This window comes from Carlito syrichta, unplaced genomic scaffold (genome assembly GCF_000164805.1).
Source record: "Carlito syrichta isolate Samal-C Ts95f unplaced genomic scaffold, Tarsius_syrichta-2.0.1 Scaffold314669, whole genome shotgun sequence".
Taxonomy (NCBI): domain Eukaryota; kingdom Metazoa; phylum Chordata; class Mammalia; order Primates; family Tarsiidae; genus Carlito; species Carlito syrichta.
In genome coordinates, this window is record NW_007258765.1 from 382,880 (window position 1) to 405,549 (window position 22,670).

The 22,670-nt window shown below is 38.6% G+C and overlaps 1 protein-coding gene across 2 annotated transcripts; it reads right to left on the reverse strand.

The window, feature by feature from the left end:
* Positions 1-925: 925 nt before the first annotated feature.
* Positions 926-20,444, reverse strand: ZNF782 (zinc finger protein 782). 2 transcript variants are annotated; one of them, XM_008071715.2, is made up of 3 exons: positions 20,309-20,444; positions 9,172-9,273; positions 926-4,418 (listed from the first exon to the last, which is right to left on the reverse strand). In XM_008071715.2, exons 1-3 carry the CDS (start codon positions 20,376-20,378, stop codon positions 2,575-2,577), a joined length of 2,016 nt encoding a protein of 671 aa, XP_008069906.1. In that variant the 5' UTR covers positions 20,379-20,444; the 3' UTR covers positions 926-2,574. The 2 variants fall into 2 exon arrangements, with proteins under 2 accessions (XP_008069906.1, XP_008069907.1); XM_008071716.1 differs by lacking the exon at positions 20,309-20,444 and adding an exon at positions 17,113-17,147.
* Positions 20,445-22,670: the final 2,226 nt, after the last annotated feature.

Sequence of the window (22,670 nt, forward strand, 5' to 3'; positions counted from 1 at the left end):
TCTGAATATTCAGTTATTTTAGCACTATATTTGAAAACAATCATCCTTTTTCCAACAAATTTCCCTGAAACATTGTGTCAAAAAATCAATTAATGACACTCAGTTACAGCTCAGAGAAGTAGAGAGCAGGAAGGGGCACTGATTCTATCCACAAAACACAAAACGAGTCGAACTCGGTGGCTCAGCCTGTCATCCTGTGCTTTGGGAGGCCGAGGTGAGTGGATTGCCTGAGCCCATGGATTCGAGACCCGCCTGGGCAACTTGGTGAGACCTCATCTCTACAATAAATCAAAAAATTAGCCGGGCGTGGTAGCACGCACCTGTAGTTCCAGCTACTTGGAAGGCTGAGGTGGAAGGATCGCCTGAGCCCAGCAGGCCGAGGCTGCGGTGGCCGGAAGCGTGCCACTGCACTCCAGTCTGGGCGACAGAGTGAGACTCCAATTCAAGCAAAAACAAAAACAAAATAACAAAAAATGAAATGAGAAGACTTTAACAACTTTTCTTGGTTGCATCAGATATCTGAGGTCACAGGGCAGTAAACTAACTGAAACTCTGGAAAGCTGCATGGCTTCAGAGCAAAATAAAAATCCAAGTAGTCATTTAACTGAGACAGAGAATGCCAAACACCACATAAAATTACTCTAATGGAAAAGTTACATAACATGCGAGATCAGATAGGTAATTCTGACAGAGATGGAAACTATAATAAAATTTAAATCCTGTGAGTAAAAAACAGTACCATAAACGAAGAATGCCTTCCAAAGACCCACAGAATACTCAGCGTTGCCTAGGAATCAGTGATGTTGAAGATTCATATATCTGCAAGAGTATCTGTGTGTGAAATGTACCAGTGACCTTGAGATAATACATAAGTGTATAGAAAATACTGTCTGGCTTCTTTGAAAAGAGGTAGTTTGTAACAACAGCCTTTTCCATATACACACGTCAGAAGACAGCAGGGAATGCGGTATGGCACTCTGAACTTTTAGGTATTTTTTGTAGCAGATTTATTTATAATTAATATATGTGTGGCAAATTGTAGCTGATGTCAGAATAGTTACTAAAAAAGGGTACATATCCTGTTACAATGATGTTGAGTTTCAATACACATCATATAGAACAAATACCACTAAGTGACAAGCACACATTTGTATCCACATAGGCAAACAACTTCAAAAACATTCACATACTTTCAATGCTGCTGTCCTGTTTATGCAATTTATTTCTTGTTCTTTTAAAGCTTATTTTAGTGTCTATTAATCAATATTGTCCTATGTCATTAAAGATTTTGAAATGACATGAAACAATAGTTCTGATATAAAAATACCTAGGTAAAGGCTGTTACTTACCTTTCTCAAGTGGACAGGTTTTCCCTTTGTATACAACTTTGATAATAAAGTGTGATAATTTGTTGAAAACTTTCACATATTTAAAACTCAATTATCATTTATTGAGATTTTTTTTCTTCGGTGAAGAATTTCCTACATGTGTTAAAATGTTTGATTTCTTTCCCTTATATTACCCGACTGATGAGGAATAAAAGCTATGGTCATTCAGGTTACTGTCAGAGGTTTCTCCTGTGTGACTTTTCTGACGTACACTGAGTTCAGATGTCTTCAAAAACCATATCCACAGGTTTTATTGTCTGAGGGTTCGTGAGCATGTCAGTATCAAGTATACGCAAGCGAAGTTCTGCAAGAAGTTCATTTCCCTGCTGCAAAAAGTCCAACTGTGTAAGTGGAGAATACTTCATTCCACAGGGTCATTCTTTGACCTCTGTTCCTGTCAGCTTACCCTCTTCCTTTGTCAGTGTCTGAGACCCAAGGTTTCCTTCCATTCCATTCTGATGAGGGCCAGAAGACAATACTGAGAATTTGAGTGATGTATTTAATGAGACTTGTCACTGGCCTCCAGATTCCACTAACTAGAGGTTACCAACATGACCCCATTTAGATGACAGAGTGGTTGAGAAATTTAGGCTGTTTGTGAAATGAGGGGAAAGGGAAAATGACTATTGGTGAACTGTCTCATAGTCATGTGACACGTAGGGATTGCCTCTAAGTTACACTGAGGGCTGACTTATGGTAGGATTTCCCACATCCACCACCTTCATTTCCTGTCTGTTTTGATGGAGTATGAAGTCTCTCTACCTTCTGTGTATTTTCTGCTACACTGAGAAAGCTGGCCACACATTTATTACATTCTAGGTTTTCTCATTATGTGATGTCTCTGATGATGGATGAGTTCTGAATGCTGACAAATTTTCACGTTTTTATTATCCTCAGAACTTTTCTGAAGCACTAAGTTCACAGAGCATTTCCCACATTCACTATCTTCATAGGGTTTCTTTGTTGGGTGAGATCTCTGATACCCATAAGGACTGCACTCTGGCTGAAAGACTGTCCATATACAATGTATTTTAAGAATTTCTCTCCTGAGTAGGTCCTTTGGTGTCGGATGAAGGCTGAAGTTATGCAGAGGAAAGCTCCAGTGTTCACTACATTCATAGTTCTCTCTTGTGTGTTTCCACATGTTGTGAGGTTTGATTTCCAGTTCCAAGTTTTCTCACATTCTTTAATCCCCCGGGTGAGCTTTCTGATGTTCTCTGAGGCTTGATTTCTGACTGAAAGTTTTCCCACATTTATTACATTTATAGGGTTTCTCCCCTGTATGAGTTCTCTGGTGTACTCTGAGGTTTGATTTCTGACTGAAAGCTTCCCCACACTGATTACAATTATAGGGTTTCTCCCCTGTGTGAGTTCGCTGATGTTTTCTTAGGACTGACTTCTCACTGAAGGCTTTTCCACATTCATTACATTCATAGGGCTTCTCCCCGGTGTGAGTTCTCTGATGCCCTCGGAGATTTGATTTCTGTCTGAAAGTTTTTCCACACTCATCACATTTATAAGGTCTCTCCCCAGTATGAGTTCTGTGATGAACTCTGAGGTTTGACTTCTGACTGAAAGCTTCCCCACAATGATTACATTTATAGGGTTTCTCCCCTGTGTGAATTCTATGATGTCCTCTGAGTTGTGATTTCTGACCAAAAGCTTTTCCACACTGATGACACTTGTAGGGCTTCTCCCCTGTATGTGTTCTATGATGTTTTCTCAGGCCTGATTTCAGTTTGAAAGCTTTCCCACATTCACCACACTTATATGGTCTTTCGCCCGTGTGAGTTCTCCGATGATTTCTTAGGCCTGACATATGACTGAAAGATTTCCCACATTCATTACATTCAAAGGGTTTCTCCCCTGTGTGTGTTCTCTGATGCACTATGAGGATTGACTTATAGTTGAAAGACTTCCCACATTCATTGCATTCAAAGGGTTTCTCCCCTGTGTGGGTTCTCTGATGTATTCTTAGGCCTGACTTTGCACTGAAAGCTTTCTCACATCCATCACATTTATATGGTTTCTCTCCTGTGTGAGTTCTCTGATGTTTTCTTAGGCGTGACTTCTCACTAAAAGCTTTCCCACATTCATGACATTCATAGGGTTTCTCCCCAGTGTGACTTTTCTGAGGCTGAATCAAATGTGAGTTCATAGCGCAGGATTTTCCACACTCATTACACTCATGGGGTTTTACCCTTACGTGGGTTCTCTGATGTACGCAGAAAGTTGACTGGTAGCTAAATGTCTCTGTACATGTGTTATGATCAGAAGATTTATTTGTTGCGTGAGTTCTATGAGGCACTGGGAGGACTGAATTGTGGCTGAAAATTTTTCCATATTCTAAGGGTTTCACCCCTACATGAATTCTCTGATGTTCCCTAATGTGTGATTTTTGGCTGAAAGATTTCCCTCCTGTGTCAGTTTTTTGAGTGATCCTACTGAAACAATTTTCATTTTCATTAAACTCATAGTGACTCTGCTTCTCTGGATGGATGTTCTGAGACACAATAAAGGGTGATTTACCATTTTGGTTTTCCCCAAATTTATTGACTTTGTAAGACTTCACATTTGGATGGGCACTCTTAGATACGAGGGCAGCCTTTTGATGGAAAGCTTTTCTACTTTCATTACATTCAAAAGCTCGTCCCAAAGTCTGAACTGTCTGGTGTTGAATAACTTCCTCCTTATGACTGAGTGCCTTCACATCTTTACTGTAAACAAAATATTTCTCTTGAGTATTAGTTCTGTCATTCATATTGAGGAGCCATTTTTCACATACATTGCACTCATGAGCCTTTTCTTTTGAATGCTGGCAGTGTGGTGCCAATGGACTGTGACCCATGTAAGCAGTGTCACATTCACAGGGTATCATTCTTGCAGGAAAAATGCTTATGTCCAGATTATACAGTTTTCCTGAAATTTCTTGCTGTGTTGTCAATGATTTATTGGTGAATAAAACTTGCCACAAATGTTTGCCTTGGTTTTCTGGGCTCTTCTCTGAGATGTCATCAGGTTGGGAGACTTCTAAAAATTATAAAAATATTTTATGATATTTAAAACACTTCTCATGCCATGGAACTTATATACATACATATGCCTAATTACATATTTGATTCCTCAGTTCCTGGCTCAGTTTGCCAACAATAAAGTAATTCCACATGCATGATCCTTTTATTCCTTTAAAAAATTGTTTTTGTAGTGGAGAGAGTGGAAAATAGAAATGAATATACATATGTATTTGGCATCTTAAATACAATTTCCAAAGCCAAAGAGAGAAAAGGATATAAAGGAAAGGAACTGAGAATGGCATATATTTAAGATAGCTGGACACTGGAAAAAGAAAATCAGAGATTGGGATAAATTTAAAAGATGATACAAACTAAGTAGATAACAATAAGAACAAAATCAGTGGTTTTATCTGAGATAGAATTTACAATAGGGAGTAACACTAGGCTAGATTCTTAGTCAAATATAGATTACAATGATAGGGTAATCACTAGCCTACATGATTGCAATTGAAGCTTTGTTTACGCTCTACACATCAACACCAACATAAATTTATAATGGCACCAATTTCTTCATGTCAAAAGGAATAATTCTGTAGGCTGCATTTTAATTCTCCCTCTAGTATCATCATAGGAACACAAATATCTAAGTGGAAGTGTAAAAGTAATGGGAGTTGGAGCCATTTTCCCACCTAGATTGAATTTACTGCTCTGCCCTGGCTCTGGTGACTGGTTTGTTATATCAGGGTTGTTCAGCAGTGAATCTCTCTACACCATTGAATCTTTTCTCCTTTCAATTTGCTTGCTCATTTCCCCCAAATCAGGCTTGTCTTTGTCTAATTCTTAATTCTGCTTTCCATCTACTTTTTAACATTGCTAGTTTGTACTGACTGTGAGAATCATATGTTTCAACCTGGTTTTAAAACTGTCAAGTATCCCTTACTTTTATTTATCACAAAGTTCTTGTGTACATTTGAATGCTGTAGCCCTGCTGCTGCCGATATTCCATGGCAAAAATGTCAGGCCTATGCTAAAAATATTCCAAGGCTTTGCACACACTGCCCTAGATTACCCACAGATAAAAGATTTAAGAGAAATGGTTCAGGAAAATAAAGTTTTACATTAACTGCATACTCACCACATGTTCTCACTCCCATTCTACCAGCCCACAGTATTTTCTGCTCTAGTCTTGACAGGATATCAGTAACACAAAATAGTTCATTTCTAGCATACATCTTATATTTACATTCTTTCCCCAAATCACCCTGCATTCCAGCCTTAGAACTAGGAAGACTCAAGATGCCCTTCAGGCAATGCAAAACTATTTTCTAAAACACACACACACAAAGGCTTATATCTTCCCACAAATTTAAGAAACATTTAAAATCTGAAAGTAGTTACTGTTTGTAGCATTTATTTTAACAAGGTATATGTGGTGAATACTCATATATCTGACACACAATCTTTAAGCAAATTACTGTCACTGCCATCTTAAAACTGATGACAAGTGTGTACTTAAAAGGGCATTTTCTCTTTCTTGATTGTATGAAAAATTATGGTTCCCCTTGTAATCAACAGCACTTTATAGGATACAAAATATATCTTATACAACTTTCTTCTCCTTTCCAAAATACAACCCTCATTCTGATATACTTTGCCCCTCTGTAATATAAATTAAGTCGGTGGCCCTTAAAAATTGCCCAGAGAGTTATTTCATAAGGGCTCAGACCCAATGCCAACCCATAATTAATGAGTCAAAAGTGCTATAAATTTGACTTGGGCGTTTATATTTAGAGATAGTGTTTTTATTGTTGGGTTTGTTTTTGGTTTTTGTTTTTTTTTAGTTGGGGTCTCACTCTGTTGCCCATGCTGGGATGCAGTGAAACAATCATGGCAAACTGCAGCCTCGGCTTCCTGGGTTCAGGGTTTAGCTGGGGCTAAAGGTGTACACCACAATGCCCAGCTAACTTTTAACACTTTTTTTTGTAAAGACGAGGTCTCACTATGTTGCCTAGGCTGGTGTCAAGCTCCTGAGTTCAAGCAATTCTCTCACCTCGGCGTCCCAAAGTACTGGAATTAAAAGTGTGAGCTCCTGCATCCAGCCAGATATAGTGTTTTTTGAATGAATCTCTATGAAGTACCTCTCCTGACTAGTTCTAGAGTTAATACACAATGTTATTAAAAAAAAACAAACACTTATGTGTTACATTCCATGGACTAACATAGAAAAGAGAACAGAGACCATTCATTGTTTTTGGTGGATGACAATCCAGGTGGCAAATGGAGCTCATTCTATAACTTGTATGCTCTCTGGCACAGTCTCATTCTTTTGACACATCTATCAGGTAGGTTGTGAGTTTACAAAAGAAAGAGATAAAGTATAGGCTAAAGTATTCAAAGATTATACTATAGGATTAGGAATTTGAGCCAAAATTTAAAATAATAGTGCTTCCTCATTTTTTTAAGGTTGGGTTAGCTATTTTTTTATTCCAAGAATCACTTTTTGACTTTAGAATTTATGCCATTATTTTTTTTTACCTTTAGTACATATTTTGTTTTGCTTAGTTTTCTTTTAATATTTTCTTGCTTTTTAAAAAAAACATATGACTAAAAATTTTTTTCTAAGCACTGCTTTGCCTGTAGCCCAAAGGTTCTTTTTTTTTTGAGTTGGAGTCTCACTGTCACCCAGACTGGCGTGCAGCGGCATGCTCCCGGCCACTGCAGCCTTAACCTGCTGGGCTCTGGCGATCCTTCTTCCTCAGCCTTCCAAGTAGCTGGAACTATAGGTGCACGCTACCATGCTCAGCTAATTTTTGATTTATTGTAGAGACAAGGTCTTGCCAAGTTGCCCAGATGGGTCTCGAACCTGTGGGTTCAGGCAATTCACTCACTTCAGCCTCCCAAAGCACTGGGGTTACAGACTGAGCCATCAAGCCCAGCCAGCCCAAAGGTTCTAATATGTATGTTTTTCACTTTTAAAATTATCTGGATATTGGATCATTTTTTATTATGATTTAATATGTTTTTAAAGATATATATTTACTATTAATTTCAAGATAGATTTTACTTTTCATATTGTTTGTAATTTAGTTTTATTGAATGATAGTATCTCTACTTTGTGGAATTTATTGACATTTGCCTAAAATACTTTTACATTTTGTCAGTGTTCCAAGATCATTTTTAAAGAAAGTTTAGTTTTTGTTTTCAGATAGTTATGAAAGATACATGATATTTATTTTACAAAACATGTATTTATAACTTGGAGAGCAGGGGTTAGTAACCTTTTTCTGTAAAGGCCAGAGGGTAAATGTTTTAGCCTGTTCTCATCATGTGGTCTCTGTTGCAAGTCCTCAACTCTGCCTTGTAGCATGAACACATGAATTAATGGATATGTCTGTGTTCCAGTAACTCTTTCCTTACCAAAACAGGCAGCAGGTAGAATTTGACCTGAGGGCTGTAATTTGCTGAGCAGTATTCTAAGTCTCAGTTGCTGACCACTGGCTCTGGTATAAAATCACACAGGGAAATTAAAATCTACTCTATTGTTTCTATTTTCTCCTTAGAATACTTGCAGTTTTTTGTTTTATGAAAGTTGATGATAATTTGGTGCAGATATTCAACACTTATAAATATTTTAAATTTGTCTATTTTAAAAATGTCATCTTAAAATTGTCTACTTCAGCATTAAAAATATCCCTTTTCTCATCTGTTTATTGACCCAAATTGAACCTTAAGTATTAGTTAGATAATTAAACACTAACTTATTTTTTATTTATTGCCTTAGCAACCTATAACTGTATTTTGAACTTCCCAAGTTAGTTTTTAAATACAACTCTTTGATAACATCTGATAGCATTTTCCTCTTCTTCTTTTTTTTTTTTTTTAGTTGGGATCTCACTTTGTCATCCAGGCTAGAGTGTAGTGGCAGGATCACAGTTCACTGCAGCTTCGATTTCCTGAGGTCAGGAGACGCTTCCACCTTAGCCTCCTGAGTTAGCTGGGGCTACAGGTACCTGTCACTATGTCTGGTTTATTTTTTAATTTTTCTTGTAGAGATGAGTTATAGCTATATTACCCAGGTTGGTCTCAAACTCCTGGACCGAAGCAATCTTCCAATCTTGTCCTCCAAAAGTGCTGGGAATACAAGCGTGAGCTACCGTACCCAATGCATTTTCTCTTAGCAGGTGAATTTAATCCATTTACATTAGCTGACACAGCAAATACACTGGTCTTATTATATTATCATGAGTTGGGTTTGTATAGCTTTTGTGCAGACAAGAGTTGATACAGCAGACCTAAGACGGCTACCCTTAGAAAGTCTTGCTTGCAAGGTTCCCTTTTGGCTGGCATCTAGGAACTGAGATTTCAGGAGGGTTCCCAAGATTCCCAGAACTGCTAAGACAGGCTCACTGTTCCAAAATTATTCATACAAACAATATGATATGATGAACATTTGCTTTCTATCTGAAGTCTGGAACTTTGGTGCAGAGAAGACACAAGGAGCCTACATGAGTAGTCTGTAATAAAAACCTTGGGCATGCAGTATCTAACGAACTCCCGGGTAGACAACATCTCACTCACACTATCACAATTCATTGCTCACAAACTCTTGGACACTTGCCCTGGGGCTTCACCCCATGCATCTCTCCCATTTGCTGATTTTGCCCTGTATCCTTTCACCGTATACATTTTAGCTATGACTATGACGATATGCAGTCATGTGAGTCCTTCTAGTGAGTCAGTGAACCTTCTGCCAGTATTCAATAACTCACCTGGGGAATGCCTGCTTAGAAGTTCTTTTTCTTTTTGCAACGACCATGGGTCTTCTCCTTGTTCCAATGTGAAGATCAATTTTGGTTTCGTAAAGCAGTAGCCTGTAATTGGAAAATAATTCAGGACTTGAGTTACTTGCACGGGTTTTACAGTTCTTGGATGTGAAGGAAAGTGCAGCTTTAGAAGGAGCACATTAAGGGTGACAAGAAAAACATTTTCCTATGCTCATAAATGATCAATTTCCTTGAACCTCTCAAGTGTAAGACTAAATAACATTACATTTCCAGCTGGGCTCGGTGGCTCAGCCTGTAATCCCAAAATTTTGGGAGGCTGAGGTGAGTGGATTGCCTGAGCCTACGTGTTTGAGGCTGGCCTGGGCAACTTGGTGAGACCTCATCTCTACAACAAATAAAAAAATTAGCCAGGTGTGGTAGTGCATGCCTGTAGATCCAGTTACTTGGAAGGCTGAGGTAGAAGGATCGTCTGAACCCAGCAGATAGACGCTGGGGTGGCTGTGAGTGTGCCGTTGCACTCCAGCCTAGTGGCAGAGTGAGACTTCAACTCAAAAAAAAAATTCCATCTGAGTGTTGCTTTCACTACATCCCATAAGGTCTAGTGTGTTGTATTTTTATTTCTCTAAAGGTATTTTCTAATTTCCCTCATGATTTCTTCTTCGACCCATTGGTTGTTTAAAATGTTGTTTATTTTGCACATATTTGTGAATTTCCAGTTTTCTGTTATTCATTTTGCTTCATTAATTATGATTGCAAAAGATACGTTGTATAATTTTAATTTTCTTAAATTTATTAAGGTTTGTTTTGTGGTCTAACATATGGTCTGTCATGGAGAATAAAACGTGCACTTGAGAAAAATGTGTATTCTGTGGTGGTTGAGTAAAGTCTTCTGTTTATGACTGTTGGGTTTAATTGGTTTGCAGTTTTGTTCAAGTCTTCTATTTCCTAATGACTTTCTCCCTGGTTATTCTATCCATTAATGAATGGGGGTATTAAAGTATCCAACCATTATTGTAAAACTGTCATCATTTCTTCAAATAACACTCTCTTCTGTCTTTCTGTTCTCTTTGGAACTCTCATTTTGTGTGTGTGTGTGTGTGTGTGTGTGTGTGTGTATCTTTGACGATACACCATAATCTTAGGCTCCGTTTACTTCAATCTTTTTGCTTTCTGTTTCACAGACTTGATGACTTCAATTGTCCCGTCTTAAAGTTCACTTGTTCTGCCCGCTCAAATCTGCTGTTGAGCCCTTCTAGCAAATTTTTCATTTCAGATATTGTACTTTCCAACTCCAGAATTTATTTGGTTCCTTTTTATAATTTGTCTCTTTATTGTTATTCTAATGTTAATCATACATTAGTTTGTCCATTAGCTCTTTTTTCATGCATTCTCTTAGCTTTTTTGATGATTTTTAAGTTATTTTAATGTTTTTGTTTAGTAAGTCTGATACCTGGCTTCCTCAGAGACAGTTTCTGTCAATGTATTCTGTTCCTTTGAATTAACCATATTTTCTTGTTTCTTTGAATAGTATGCTTGATGATTATGTGATAGCAGTAGAATTCAGTTTCCCCCGGATTACACAAGTTTGCTGCCTTTATTCTTTGATTGTTGAATGTTGTTGTCTAAAACATTTATAAACCATTTTTGCAAAGACAATTCTTGACGTACTGTTGTGATTACTAAAGTCTCTGTTCCTTTAGTTCACATTCAGCTAATGTTTTGACACACATTTCCTTCCATGCTGGGAGCTAAATAAACAGACAAACAGGATCCCAGTAACCAAACCAGCCAACCAACTAACCAAACAAACAAAAAAACACAACTATGTCTCCAAGTCTTTGCAGATTGGCTCTGTTCTGGGAAACTCTTTTACTACTTATTTAGATTTGTACTGAGCCTAGAATCAGCCTGCAGCGAATGCTTAAGGTGTTCTTGGAGCATGCATCTTTCCTGGGAATGTGCGTGGATTTCTAAATTTCCCCATAAATATATGGATGCTTTTGCAAACCCTAATTTTCAAGAATCTCATCCCAGCTTCTCCTCTGGGCCTTATAGTCGCCTGTGGATCTCCACCACAACCTCTTGCCCTAGTGATCTGGAGAATTATAGTCCATCTTGTAGCTCGTATGAGCAGAGCTCGTCACTTTTCCTGTGTATGTTCTGTGAAACAGAGGAGTGCTTACAGTCAGTCCTTCGGGTATACCACAGACAGGTCAGAACAGAGGTACACGACAGTTTGCAAAGAAGGTGTACTCTGCTCTCTTCAGTTCCAGGGAGTGCCTCAGCATGGCGTCGCTGGCTCGAGGCCAAGACTGACACTGTGCCGGGAAAGGGGCAGGCCAGGGGCAAGCGAAAACACCCTGAAACTCTCCCACCGTTTCGAAGGCGCATTTTTCGCAACGGTTTGGTTGCTGGAAGCCTTTGCTTTCCTGTGGTCTGACCAAGTTGGTTCCATTTCTGGTTGTCTTTTCAGTATTTCTGCAGGGAAAGGAAAGCTTAGAGTTTTTATAGGCCATTGTTTAGCTAGCATCCCTCTTACTCTCAAGTGTTAAGAGACCTTTGTATATTCTGAATACAAGTCCTATATCAGATACTCAATTTGCAATTCCTTTTCTCCTAGTCTGTCTTGTGTTTTCATTCTCTTTACAGTGCCTCTGTAGAACAAGAGTCAAAAACATTTTTTGGGAGGCAGTCTCGCTGTATTGTCCAGGCTGATCCTGAGCTCCTGGCCTTAAGTGATTCTCCCACTTCAATCTCCTGAGTAGCTGGAACTACAGGTATGTGCCACCATACCGCTTATTTTAAAATGTCTTTTAGAGACTGCAAGGTCTTACCCATGTTGGTCTCGAACTCTTGGCCTCAGGCCTCTCAGGTAGCTGGGACAGCAGACATGAGTCACCGCACCAGGCTAAGAGTTTTTAATTTTAATGAAGGCCAACATATCCATTTTTTTTCTTTCATGAATCATTCTTTTAGTGTTATATGTAAAAGCTTACCACCAATTCCAGCTCACAGGTTTCCTGTTTTATTCTAAAAGTTGTCCTGAATTTTACATTTAAGTCTATAATTATGAGTTAATTCTTATTAAGATGTAAGGCCTGAGTTCGAGTTCAGTCCCTCCCTTCTTTTATACATATGGATGGCAATTGTTTCAGCACTAATAGAAGTTTATCCTTCTCCACTGAATTGCTTTTATGCTTTTGTCAAAATTCACTTGATTATATTTGTGTGGATCTATCTGTCCACTGAATAACATGGCTTATTTATTTATTTTGGTCAATACCACACTGTCTTAATAACAACAGATTTATAATAAGATTTGAAATTGAGAAATGTGAGTACTTCAACTTTGTTCTTTTTCAGATTTATTTTTCTTATTGTAGTTTCATGATTTTCCATATAAATTTTAGAATAAGTTTGTTAATAAAAAAACTTCCTGGGAAATAAAATTACTCCATTATTCTCTAACTTAAAGAGAAAGTATCCTATCTCTTCCTGTAAGTATGATGTTAGATTTAGTTTTTTCCTATATGCCTTTTATAAGATCATACCCTCCAATTCCTATTTTTTAAGAGTTTTTTTTTCACAAATAGTGTATTTAGTTAAGTGCATTTTATTCTTCCACTGATATAAGGCTTTTCTTAATGTCTGACAGTGTGATGATTTACATTGATTGATTTATGAGTGTTGAACCAGCTTGTATTTCTGGAGTAAAACCCATTTTGGATATGTTATCCTTTTAATATATTGTTGGATTCAGTCTCCTAACATTTTTAAAGTGTTCATGAGAAATTAGTAGTGTATAGTTTTCTCATTTTCACACATAATACTGGTCTCATGAAATGGTTGAGAATTGTTCTCTCCTCTTTATTTTTCTGGATGAGTTTGTGTAGAATTTGTATTATTTCACTTATCAGCATGTTATAATGACCCAATACATTATCACTGTTATTATTTTCAATTGTATACCAGATATTCTGGGTATCGTATTATGGCTCTGGGTCTTCTTTATCTTCTGTTTTGGTAGGCTCCCTCTACCACCATGGCAGCTGAAGAAGGAGACTCCATTTCTCACTGCCAGGTGAGACTGGGAGTCTAGATTCTCCACTTAGCCTCTGCTGATGGCATAGGGAAGGCATCTGGGCAACTTTTTACTGTTAGTTCGTGGTGAAAGTCCTGGCTCACCACTAGGCTTCATCTGAGATCACCCCATCAGAGAGGTGGAGGAGTACTTTGACACTGTAAGACAAGGGTGTAAGTCAACCTTTGCTGATGGGAGAGGGCTGCAGTTTTTTTCATGGTATTTAGCTAGAGTACAGCAGTTGTCTAAAATTTTCTGACTTTCTGGTTTGTCCCTTTCCTCTTCCTTTATATACAGAAAGCAGGCTTTACTTGGGAATGTTTTTGTCTGTGCCCATTGGTGTTTCTGAGTTGCTGGTTTTCTCCAGCACCCAGGCTCAGATATGTTAGGCAAAAATAAAACCAAGGAAACTGGGCATAATTTCTTGGTATCCAAGGTTCCTAGTCTGTCTGTTTCCTTCTCTCTACTGCTCAAAGTCTTCTTCTTCTTTTTCTTTTCTTTCTTTTTTTTTTTTAAGTTAGGTTCTTACTTTGTTGCTCATACTGGAGTACTTGGCATGATCACAGCTCAATGCAGTCTTGACCTCCTGGCTCAGGTGATCCTTCAGTCTCTTGGGTAGCTGGGACTACAGGTGTATGCCACCACACCCAGCTAATTTTTTAATTTGTTTATAGAGTTGAAGTCTTGCTATTTGCCCAGTCTAGTCTCAAACTCCTGGGCTCAAGCATTCCTCCCGCCGTCTCCCAAAGTACTGGGATTACAGGTGCAAGACAGCAGGTCCAGCCAAAGTCTTATGTGTGTTTTGCATATAATGTTTAATGGTTTTAGCTGTACTTAAGGGGAAGAATGGGGAGAAGTGTCTGTAATCGATCTTATCTGTAACTGTCAGTCTCCAACATTTTCACATTTAAGGACTGCTGTTTAAATTGTGTGATTTTCCAATATTCAAAACATGTATTTAGTTCAAAATGCAAATTGTATAAAATGGTGTATTTAAATTTGCACTTCCATTCCTGTCCCCATCGCTCATTCCCCTTCTGCTCCATTTTTGTTGCTTTCTAATTTTTCTGCCAGTGTTTCATTTTTACAAATATAAACAATTATATATATTCTTTTTTTCCTTTCTCATTTAAAAAACAGCTTTCTATGCACATTGTCTGCTTCCTCTTTTTGACTTAATATGTACTCTGCATCACTCTGTGTATAAACTCTTGTCCATACTTTGGTTGCATAGTCTTCATTTGTGTGTAGATGTAAACCAAATTTAGTCAACTAGTCAATGATGAACACCTGGGTTGTTAATAGTCTATTGCTATTACAAACAATGCTGCCACGAATAACCTAATATATATATCATTTTGTGTCTGTGCGGGTATTCTCCTAGAGATGACACTGCTGGGAAAAAATGCATGTGTGATTTTTTTTAGTGACAAAAAATTTCATTTCGTAAAGGCAGATATGATTGTATTACTGTCTTACTAAAAACCATCAATGGCTACTTATTGCTTAAAAACTTCAGACTATGACCTCAAGAATATATCTACTCTTGGTCCTCTTCCATATCGTGTCATATATTTCCTCGTGTACTCTTTGTTCCAGGTGTACTGATGTTTTTTAAGGACCTTGTGCTCACTATTTTGTCTTCTACCAAGGATCTTCATACCTGTTTTCTTTGGTGAGAATCCTTTATTTCCTTATTTAACTTCTTAGACTTTCCTTAGAGCTTTTTTCAAGCATCACTTACTTTTTCTTTGAATTTGAAAACTTTCATTAAAAAGTTAAAAAATTTTTTCCAGAAAGGTATTTTTGACCTCAGAAACAGTTCAAATAACCCTATAAAAATCAAAGCTGTGCAATTAAATAACTTGAGAACTGCACAGGGGTCTACTAAGTTGTGGATATTAAGTAAATAGTTGCTGAGTTTTAATTGCATTTCTTCACAATCATAATCTATATAAATCAGTGATGCAAAACCACTAGAAGATATAAATAGGCGATTTGCCTTAGTTTCTTGATACGCAATTTGTATGATGTAGCCAAAGCAGCGCTGAGAGAAGATTTGATAGCATTAAATGCTTACATTAGAAAAGAGGAAATTGGCTGGACACAGTGGCTCATGCCTATAATCCCAGCACTTTGGGAGACGAAGGTGGGAGAATTGCTTGAGCCTTAGTTCGAGACCAACCTGGGCAACACAGCAAGATCTCATCTCTACAAAAAATAAAAAAATTTTGCCAGGTATGGTGGTGTGCTCTTATAGTCCTAGCTACTCAGGAGGCTGAGATGGGAGGATCACTTTAGCCCAGGAAGTCGAGGCTGTGGTGAGTCCAGCCTAGGTGACAGAGTGAGACCCTGACAAAAAGAAAAGAAAAAAAGAGAAAGTGTCTCAAATCAACAGTCTACGATTTCACATTAAAAAAAACTATAGCCAGGTTCAGTGCTCAGCCTGTAATCCCAGTGCTTTGGGAGGCCGAGGTGAGTGGACTGCCTGAGCCCGCGGGTTCAAGACCCGCTGGGCAACTTGGGGAGACCTCATCTCTACAATAAATCAAAAATTAGCCAGGCGTGGTAGCGTGCGCCTGTAGTTCCAGCTACTTGGAAGGCTGAGGTGGAAGGATGGCCGGACCCCCAGCAGGTTGAGGCTGCGGTGGCCAGGAGCGGCTACTGCACTCCAATCTGGGTGAGGGAGTGAGACTCCAACTCAGCAAAACAAAAAACAAAACAAAACAAAAAAACTCTAAAAAGAAGAACACAATAAACTTAAGCAGAAGAGAAATGTAAAAAAGCAGAAATCAATGTAATTAAATACAGAAAAACAAAAGAGAAAAACCAATGATAGAAAACCTAGTTAACTGAAAAAAGCAGTAATACTGACACACCTCTAGCAAATGAATAACAAAAAATTTGGTCACACCTGTAGTCTCAACGCTTTGGGAGGCCAAGGTGGGAGGACTGTTTGAGCCCAGGAGTTCAAGACCAGCCTAGGCTATATAGTGACATCTGGTCTCTACAAAAAAAAAATCCAAAAAGTTAGCTGAGTGTGGTGGTGCATCTGTAGTCCTAGCTCCTTGGGAGGCTGAGGTGGAAGGATTGCCTGAGCCCAGGAGGTCGAGACAGAGGTGAGCTGTGAACATGCCACTGCACTATAGCCTGGGTGGCAGAATGACTTAAAAAAAAGAGAATAAAACATTGATATAAATGCAGATCCTAAAGATCTCAAAATGATAGAAGGGGATAGTATGAACAACTCTACATATATAAACCTGACTACTTAGATTAAATGGACTAATTGCTATAAGAGCAAAAATACCACAACTCACCCAATAGAAACCGATAGTGTTAAGAGCCCTATAACTATTAAAGAAACTAATCTTCAGGCCCAGATGATTTCACTAGAGAACTCTACCAAACACTTAAAGAAAAATAAGCACCACTTAGACAGATAGTACAAAACTACAGACCAATTTTTCTTTCATGAATGCAAACCTACTAAACAAAATATTAGTAAACAGAATTAAGCGATAAATAAAAAGAATATATGACCTGACCTAGTAAGGTTTATTCCAAGTATGCAAAGCTGGTTCAATATTCGGAAATCAGTCAGCACAGTCTACCACATTAATGGGGTAAAGAAGAAAAATGACTTAATCATAGCAGTAGATAAACAAAAATTGACAAAATTCAGTATCTATTCATAATAAATACCCTCAGAGACTAGAAACAGAGTGAAACTTCTTCCATTTTGTGAGGAATATCTACAAAAGACCTCTTGCTAAGATCATATGTTGAAAGCCTGAATATTTTTCCCTTGAGGTTGGGAACAAGACAAAGATGACTCCTCTTACCACTCTGATGTTTAGTGCAACAAGTCCCAGCCAGTGTAATATATCAAGAGGAAAAAAAGGCATTCAGATTAGAAAGACATTACGTTGACCATACTCATAGACGACATGATAAAAAATCCCAGGGAATCTACAAAAAAACTGCTGAGCTAATCAAGTTCAGCAGGATTTCAACATAAAAGAACATAAAAAACCTATTACAATTCCATAAACTAGCAACTTATGTATGAAAACAGAAATTTGAAACACAGTGCTATTAACATCACTTAACCAAATGAAATACAGAGGTATAAATCTAACAAAACATGTAGAAGACTTTTTTTTTATACTGAAAGCTACAGAACATTAAAGAAAGAAGTCAAGATCTAAGTAAATGTAGAGATATACTGTGTTTATGGATTGTAAGATTCAACATCATAAAGATGTTACATGCTACAAAATTGATGACTTATAGGTTTAATTCCTATCAAACACCTGGCAAGATTTTAACATAATGGCAACGTTATTCCAATATTTATATGTAAAAGCAAAATAATTAGACTAGCTAAAACAATATTGAAGGAAAAATATAATGTCGGAAGCATCACTCAACCTGATTTAGAGAACCCATAAATAGATTCATATTTTTGGCAAAGATGAAAAAGCAATTCAGCGAAGGATAATGGTGCTGGATGAAGCATATGGACATTCATAGGCAAAACAACAACAATAACAAAAACAAGATCTCAACTTAAAATTCACATCCTAAACAAAAATTAACTCATAACTAAAACACAAAATATAAAATGACATCATTTTTTTTAAATAGGAGAAAATCTTTGGGCCAAAGACTTTGTGAAACATTCTTAGTCATGACAAAAAAAAAAAAAAAAGGATAAACTAGACTTCACTGAAATAAAAAAACTTATGCTTTACAAAATAACTGATGAAGAGGATGAAAAGTTACAGAATGGAATAAAAATGTGCAAGTTACATCTGACAAAAACCTCATATCTAAAGTATATATAAATTCTCAAAAGGCAATGGAAAATCTCCAAAGAAAAGTGGGCAAAAGCCATGGACAGACGTTTTACTGTATAAAGACATACAGATGGCATATGAACACATAAAAGGATACTTAATATCATTAGCCATTAGGGAAATGCAAATTAAGACCACAGTGAAGTATCACTATCCACCTATTACAGCCACTAAAACAAAGAACAGTGACAATGACAAGGGCTGGAAAGGTCAGGGGTGTAGCTGGATCTCTCATACACTGTTGGTGGCAACGCAAAATGGCACAGCTACTCTGGAAAACAGTTCAGCGTTTTCTTACAGAGCAGAACTTACACTTACCACGCAATCCAACAGTCACAATCCTCAGCGTTTATCCTTAAGTTCACACAGAAACCGGAACATGAATGTCCCTATCAGTTTTATGTATAATAGCCCCAAACTGGAAACAACCAAAGTATCCTTCAAGAGGTGAATGGCTAAGCAAACTATGACATGTTCATATAGTGAAAGACTACGTAGAATAAAGGAAAGGAACTAGTGATACACACAACTTGGGTCTCAAGGGCGTTATGTTAAGTAAAAAAGCCAACGTCGACACGTAAAATATGGTGTGACCCCATTTTTTAACTTGCAACTTTACTTACTTATTCTGGAAAAACTCAGCCTCTGTTCTAGATGCATTCCCTATTCTAGTTACGTAGCGTTCTCGAAATGGCAAAATTATGGACATGGAGAGCTGACAGCAGCTGGCAGAGACTAGGGATGATGTGGGCGAGGGTGTGACTACAAACAGGTGGCACTGAAGAGAATTTGCGGTGAGAGATTTCCGCATCTTGATTGTGGTGGTAGTTACATGACTCTCCACATTGACAAAATAACAAACAGCTATTCACACACAGTGTACCAGAGTTTATTTGCTGGTATTGGTCCTGTATTATAGTTGTATAACATGTAACCTTTGGTGAAAACTTAGATGAAGATATAATTTTTGTTAATTCATGTGATTCTATAGTAATTCAATATTTTAAAGAAGCTTTCAAAAATATATGCAAAAAAATTAAAAATTTTCTTCTTAAAGAGACACCAGAGATGTAGAGATAAAGTTTGCAAAAACATTTATCTAATAAAGGTCTAAAGTCAATAAGAAAAACCCCCTATTTAGTTTTAGTTTTAAAAACTAAAAAAAAAATAGGTTAAAGATTTGATAGACATTTAATTGAAGAAAACTTATGAATGGCTTCATAAAAAGCACATGAAAAGAAGTTTAACATTGTTTGTCACCAGGGAAATGCAAACTGAAACCCAGTAAGATACAACTAGACACCAAATAGAATGGCTAAAAATAATAAGACTTACCAGATATTGGTGACCAAAGAGCAGTAAGAACTCACAGATTGCTTATGGACATGAAAAACCCTACAGCCAGTTTGGAAACATACGGTCATTTCTTAAAAGCAATGTATAAACTTACCAGAAGACCCAGCAAGCCCATTCCTAGGTATTTACACAAAATAAATAAAAACATGTTGACACAAAGAAATGTATGTGAATGTTCACAGCAGCTTTATTCATAATAGCCTCACCTGGGGCGGGGAGAAACCCATATGTTGGCCAATTGATAAAGAATAATAAATTGTCTACATAGGATAAACGTCATAAACCATGATACCTGCCAACACAGGCATGAGTCAAAAGCTTCATGCCAAAGAAAGAAGCCGGGCCAAAAAGAATATATGCCTCATTATTCCATTTATGTGAAATTTGAGAAAAGGCAAAATTACTGCAATAGAAAGCAGATTAGTGGTTGCTGAGATGCGGGGGGCGGGGTGGGACGGGGACGACACGACTCGCTGCAAAGGACTATAAGAGTGTTTGGAGGTGATGGAAATATTCCTCATCATGATTTGGATTGTGGTAACGAACTGTGCAATTTTTTTTCTTTTTATTTCAAGGACGTGGGGCACAATTCAGGGTTAGATATACAAACGGTCCCACTGCAGAGGTAAAGTCTGGGCCTCACCTTGGTCGCCACTTCACCTGGTCTGAGACCAGGTATCCTCTGCACACACTTTCCAAAACTCCCCGACCTGTGTACTGAAAGACGCCGTATTTTATTTCCTGCTAAAGACAACTCAATGAAAGTGATGACGTGAGAGAAGAAAGCCCCTCAGAAACGCCCCGGGAGGGCGCATCCGCTCACCCACTGCGACGAGGTGGCCGAAGGTCTCCAGCGTCACGTCCCGGTACAGGCTCCGGCCCCCGGGGCCCATCCGCCGCCACTCCTCCGGGGTGAGCTCCACGGTCACGTCCTCGAACGACACGGGCGCCTGCAACGGGACGAGTCTGCTCCATCCCGAGGGCTCGGAGTCAGGGGCAGGAAAACACCGCTGGGAACTAACTCGTGATGTTTGCTGCTGAAAGTCTACGACAAAGCGCTAGGGGGAATGCCCGCTATGGCTCCAATTCCACCGTATACTTTGGGAACACACAATTAGCGTAACTATTACTCTCATGCTCTGATTTGTTTGTATTTATTTTTAAATTATACACATACATTGTAACTTCATGCACTGAGAAAGCTTAGCGTCTTCCTTTTTTTAAAGGCAAAATGATTGCAAACAGGATTCCGGCACACATTTCCTTTACTCCAAGGGATTATGCTGAACACTCTGTGGAATGTACACCCCAACCAGGAGGTCTCTGCTGGGGCAGGAGGGAACCAATGAAGAGATCCCTGCACGCCAGAGAGGTATGCTACACGTCCAGATTTACATTTCAGGAGCAATGCTCTGGAACAGGGTTTCCTTCGCAGGGTACTGCTGACACTGTGGACCACATAATGCTTTCTTCTGAAGGACCGTCTTGTGTGTTGTGGGATGTTAATGGTATTCCTGCCTTCTGCCCATTGGATGCCAGTAGCATCACTAGTAATGACAATCAGCAATATCTCCAAACACTGTCAACTCTCTCCCGGGAAGCAAAGTCGCCCCCGTTAGGAACTGCTGCTCTACGGGAATGGCGGACCAAGCGGCAAAGCAGAAGACTCAAATTAAGAGATGATCTAGGCAAGCCCCTTGGCTCCCCTCCCACTGCGGGCGCTTTTCTGTCCTCTCAAAAAATCCTGGTTTAAAAAATAAAAGAGAGACGATCTGTACTGAGGTACAGCAACACAGAAAAATAATGGGAAGGTAATCCGCAGAGGAATAAAATTCTGTCAATTATTTTCTTGTTTAGCTATGCACAGAGATGCTTCATGGGCAACTGTGTCAATGCTGACACCATACACGGGCACCTGCAAGACGCCTTCATGAGACGTGCTCTCTCTAAGCACAGGGGAAGGCCTTGGGAGCTCTGGGCAGCCCAGGGAGAGGCGCAGCTCTGTTCTTGTGTAGGAAGTTTGACGATGCTTCTGCAGGTGATGTCAAGTACGAATTTCCAGAGATTAGAAAAATATGTAAGAGAGGTTGGGCAGAGTCTTCAAAGTACCTCAAAATACCAGTGGAACAAACAGATGCACTTACCCCTTCAGGTTTGGTTCCAGGATTTTGGGAACAGGGAAGGGAGGTCTAAAATGAAAACAGGAATCTAGGAGACATTAGTCACTAACATGGTCCCTGAAGTCATAAGAGAAAAAGAGCTGGCTCAGAAACAACATAGAAACTGAAGCGAGAAAAGAACCACACAAGGCACTCAAGGAAACAGCGATATTATACAAGGTGGGCCAAAAAAGAATAGGATATGAAGGCAGAGAAAGAGTTCCTAAATGATGGAAAGAGAAATCAGAAAGGGTAGACTACTGGAAATTAAGAGAAGAGAGAACTACAAGCATAAAAGCTTCCTCTAGTTCAAGATAACAGACCAAGCACACACATCTATATCCCCTGCCTCCCCAAACACACAAAACCTACTATAAATATATGATAAAAGAGGAGTACAGGGAAACATCCTGACAAAAGGCTGGAAAATCTGCAGAAATTCTGGAAGACAGAAGATAAGGTAATGTTCAATGAGAAAAACAGGGCAATGCTGCCCACAATCTAATACAAATAAGAAGCAGGCAAAGGAGCCAGGTGCTGACGAGCCCACAGAAATGCCCAAGCTTGAATAAACCACTCTTAGAAACAGTGTGCTGTGGAGAAAGTAAAGAACCGAAGACCCCAGGGAAGACCTGGCTCGTGTCTGTCCTACAGATGTCTGCAGGTGCCTTCATGAGACGTGCTTTCTATAAGTATAGGGGAATGCCTCGGGAGCTCTGGGCAGCCCAGGGAGAGGTGCAGATCTGATCTGTTCTCGTGTTGGAAGTTTGACGATGCTTCTGCAGATGATGTCGAGTATGAAATTTCCCTGACTGTTGAGATATATATATATATATATATAAATCCTGCTGTCTAATACTTATCTTGTATCCAGCTAACATTAATTCTAATAGTTTATCTGTATATTTGGAATTTCTGTATATACAATCATATCTCTAAAAAAATGGGAGTTTTACTTCTTCCTTTTTAATACTTGTATTCTTCTTTCTTTTTTTCTTTTTTTTTTGAGTTGGAGTCTCACTCTGT

Excerpts from the sequence above, each read along its gene's own strand:
- ZNF782 (XM_008071715.2), bottom strand. The coding sequence starts at position 20,378 with ATGGGCCCCGGGGGCCGGAGCCTGTACCGGGACGTGACGCTGGAGACC. Across the intron at positions 9,274-20,308 it reads CGGCCACCTCGTCGCAGTGG|GCTACTGCTTTACGAAACCA; the intron begins GTGAGCGGATGC and ends TTCCAATTACAG. Across the intron at positions 4,419-9,171 it reads TCTAAGCAGGCATTCCCCAG|AAGTCTCCCAACCTGATGAC; the intron begins GTGAGTTATTGA and ends TATAATTTTTAG.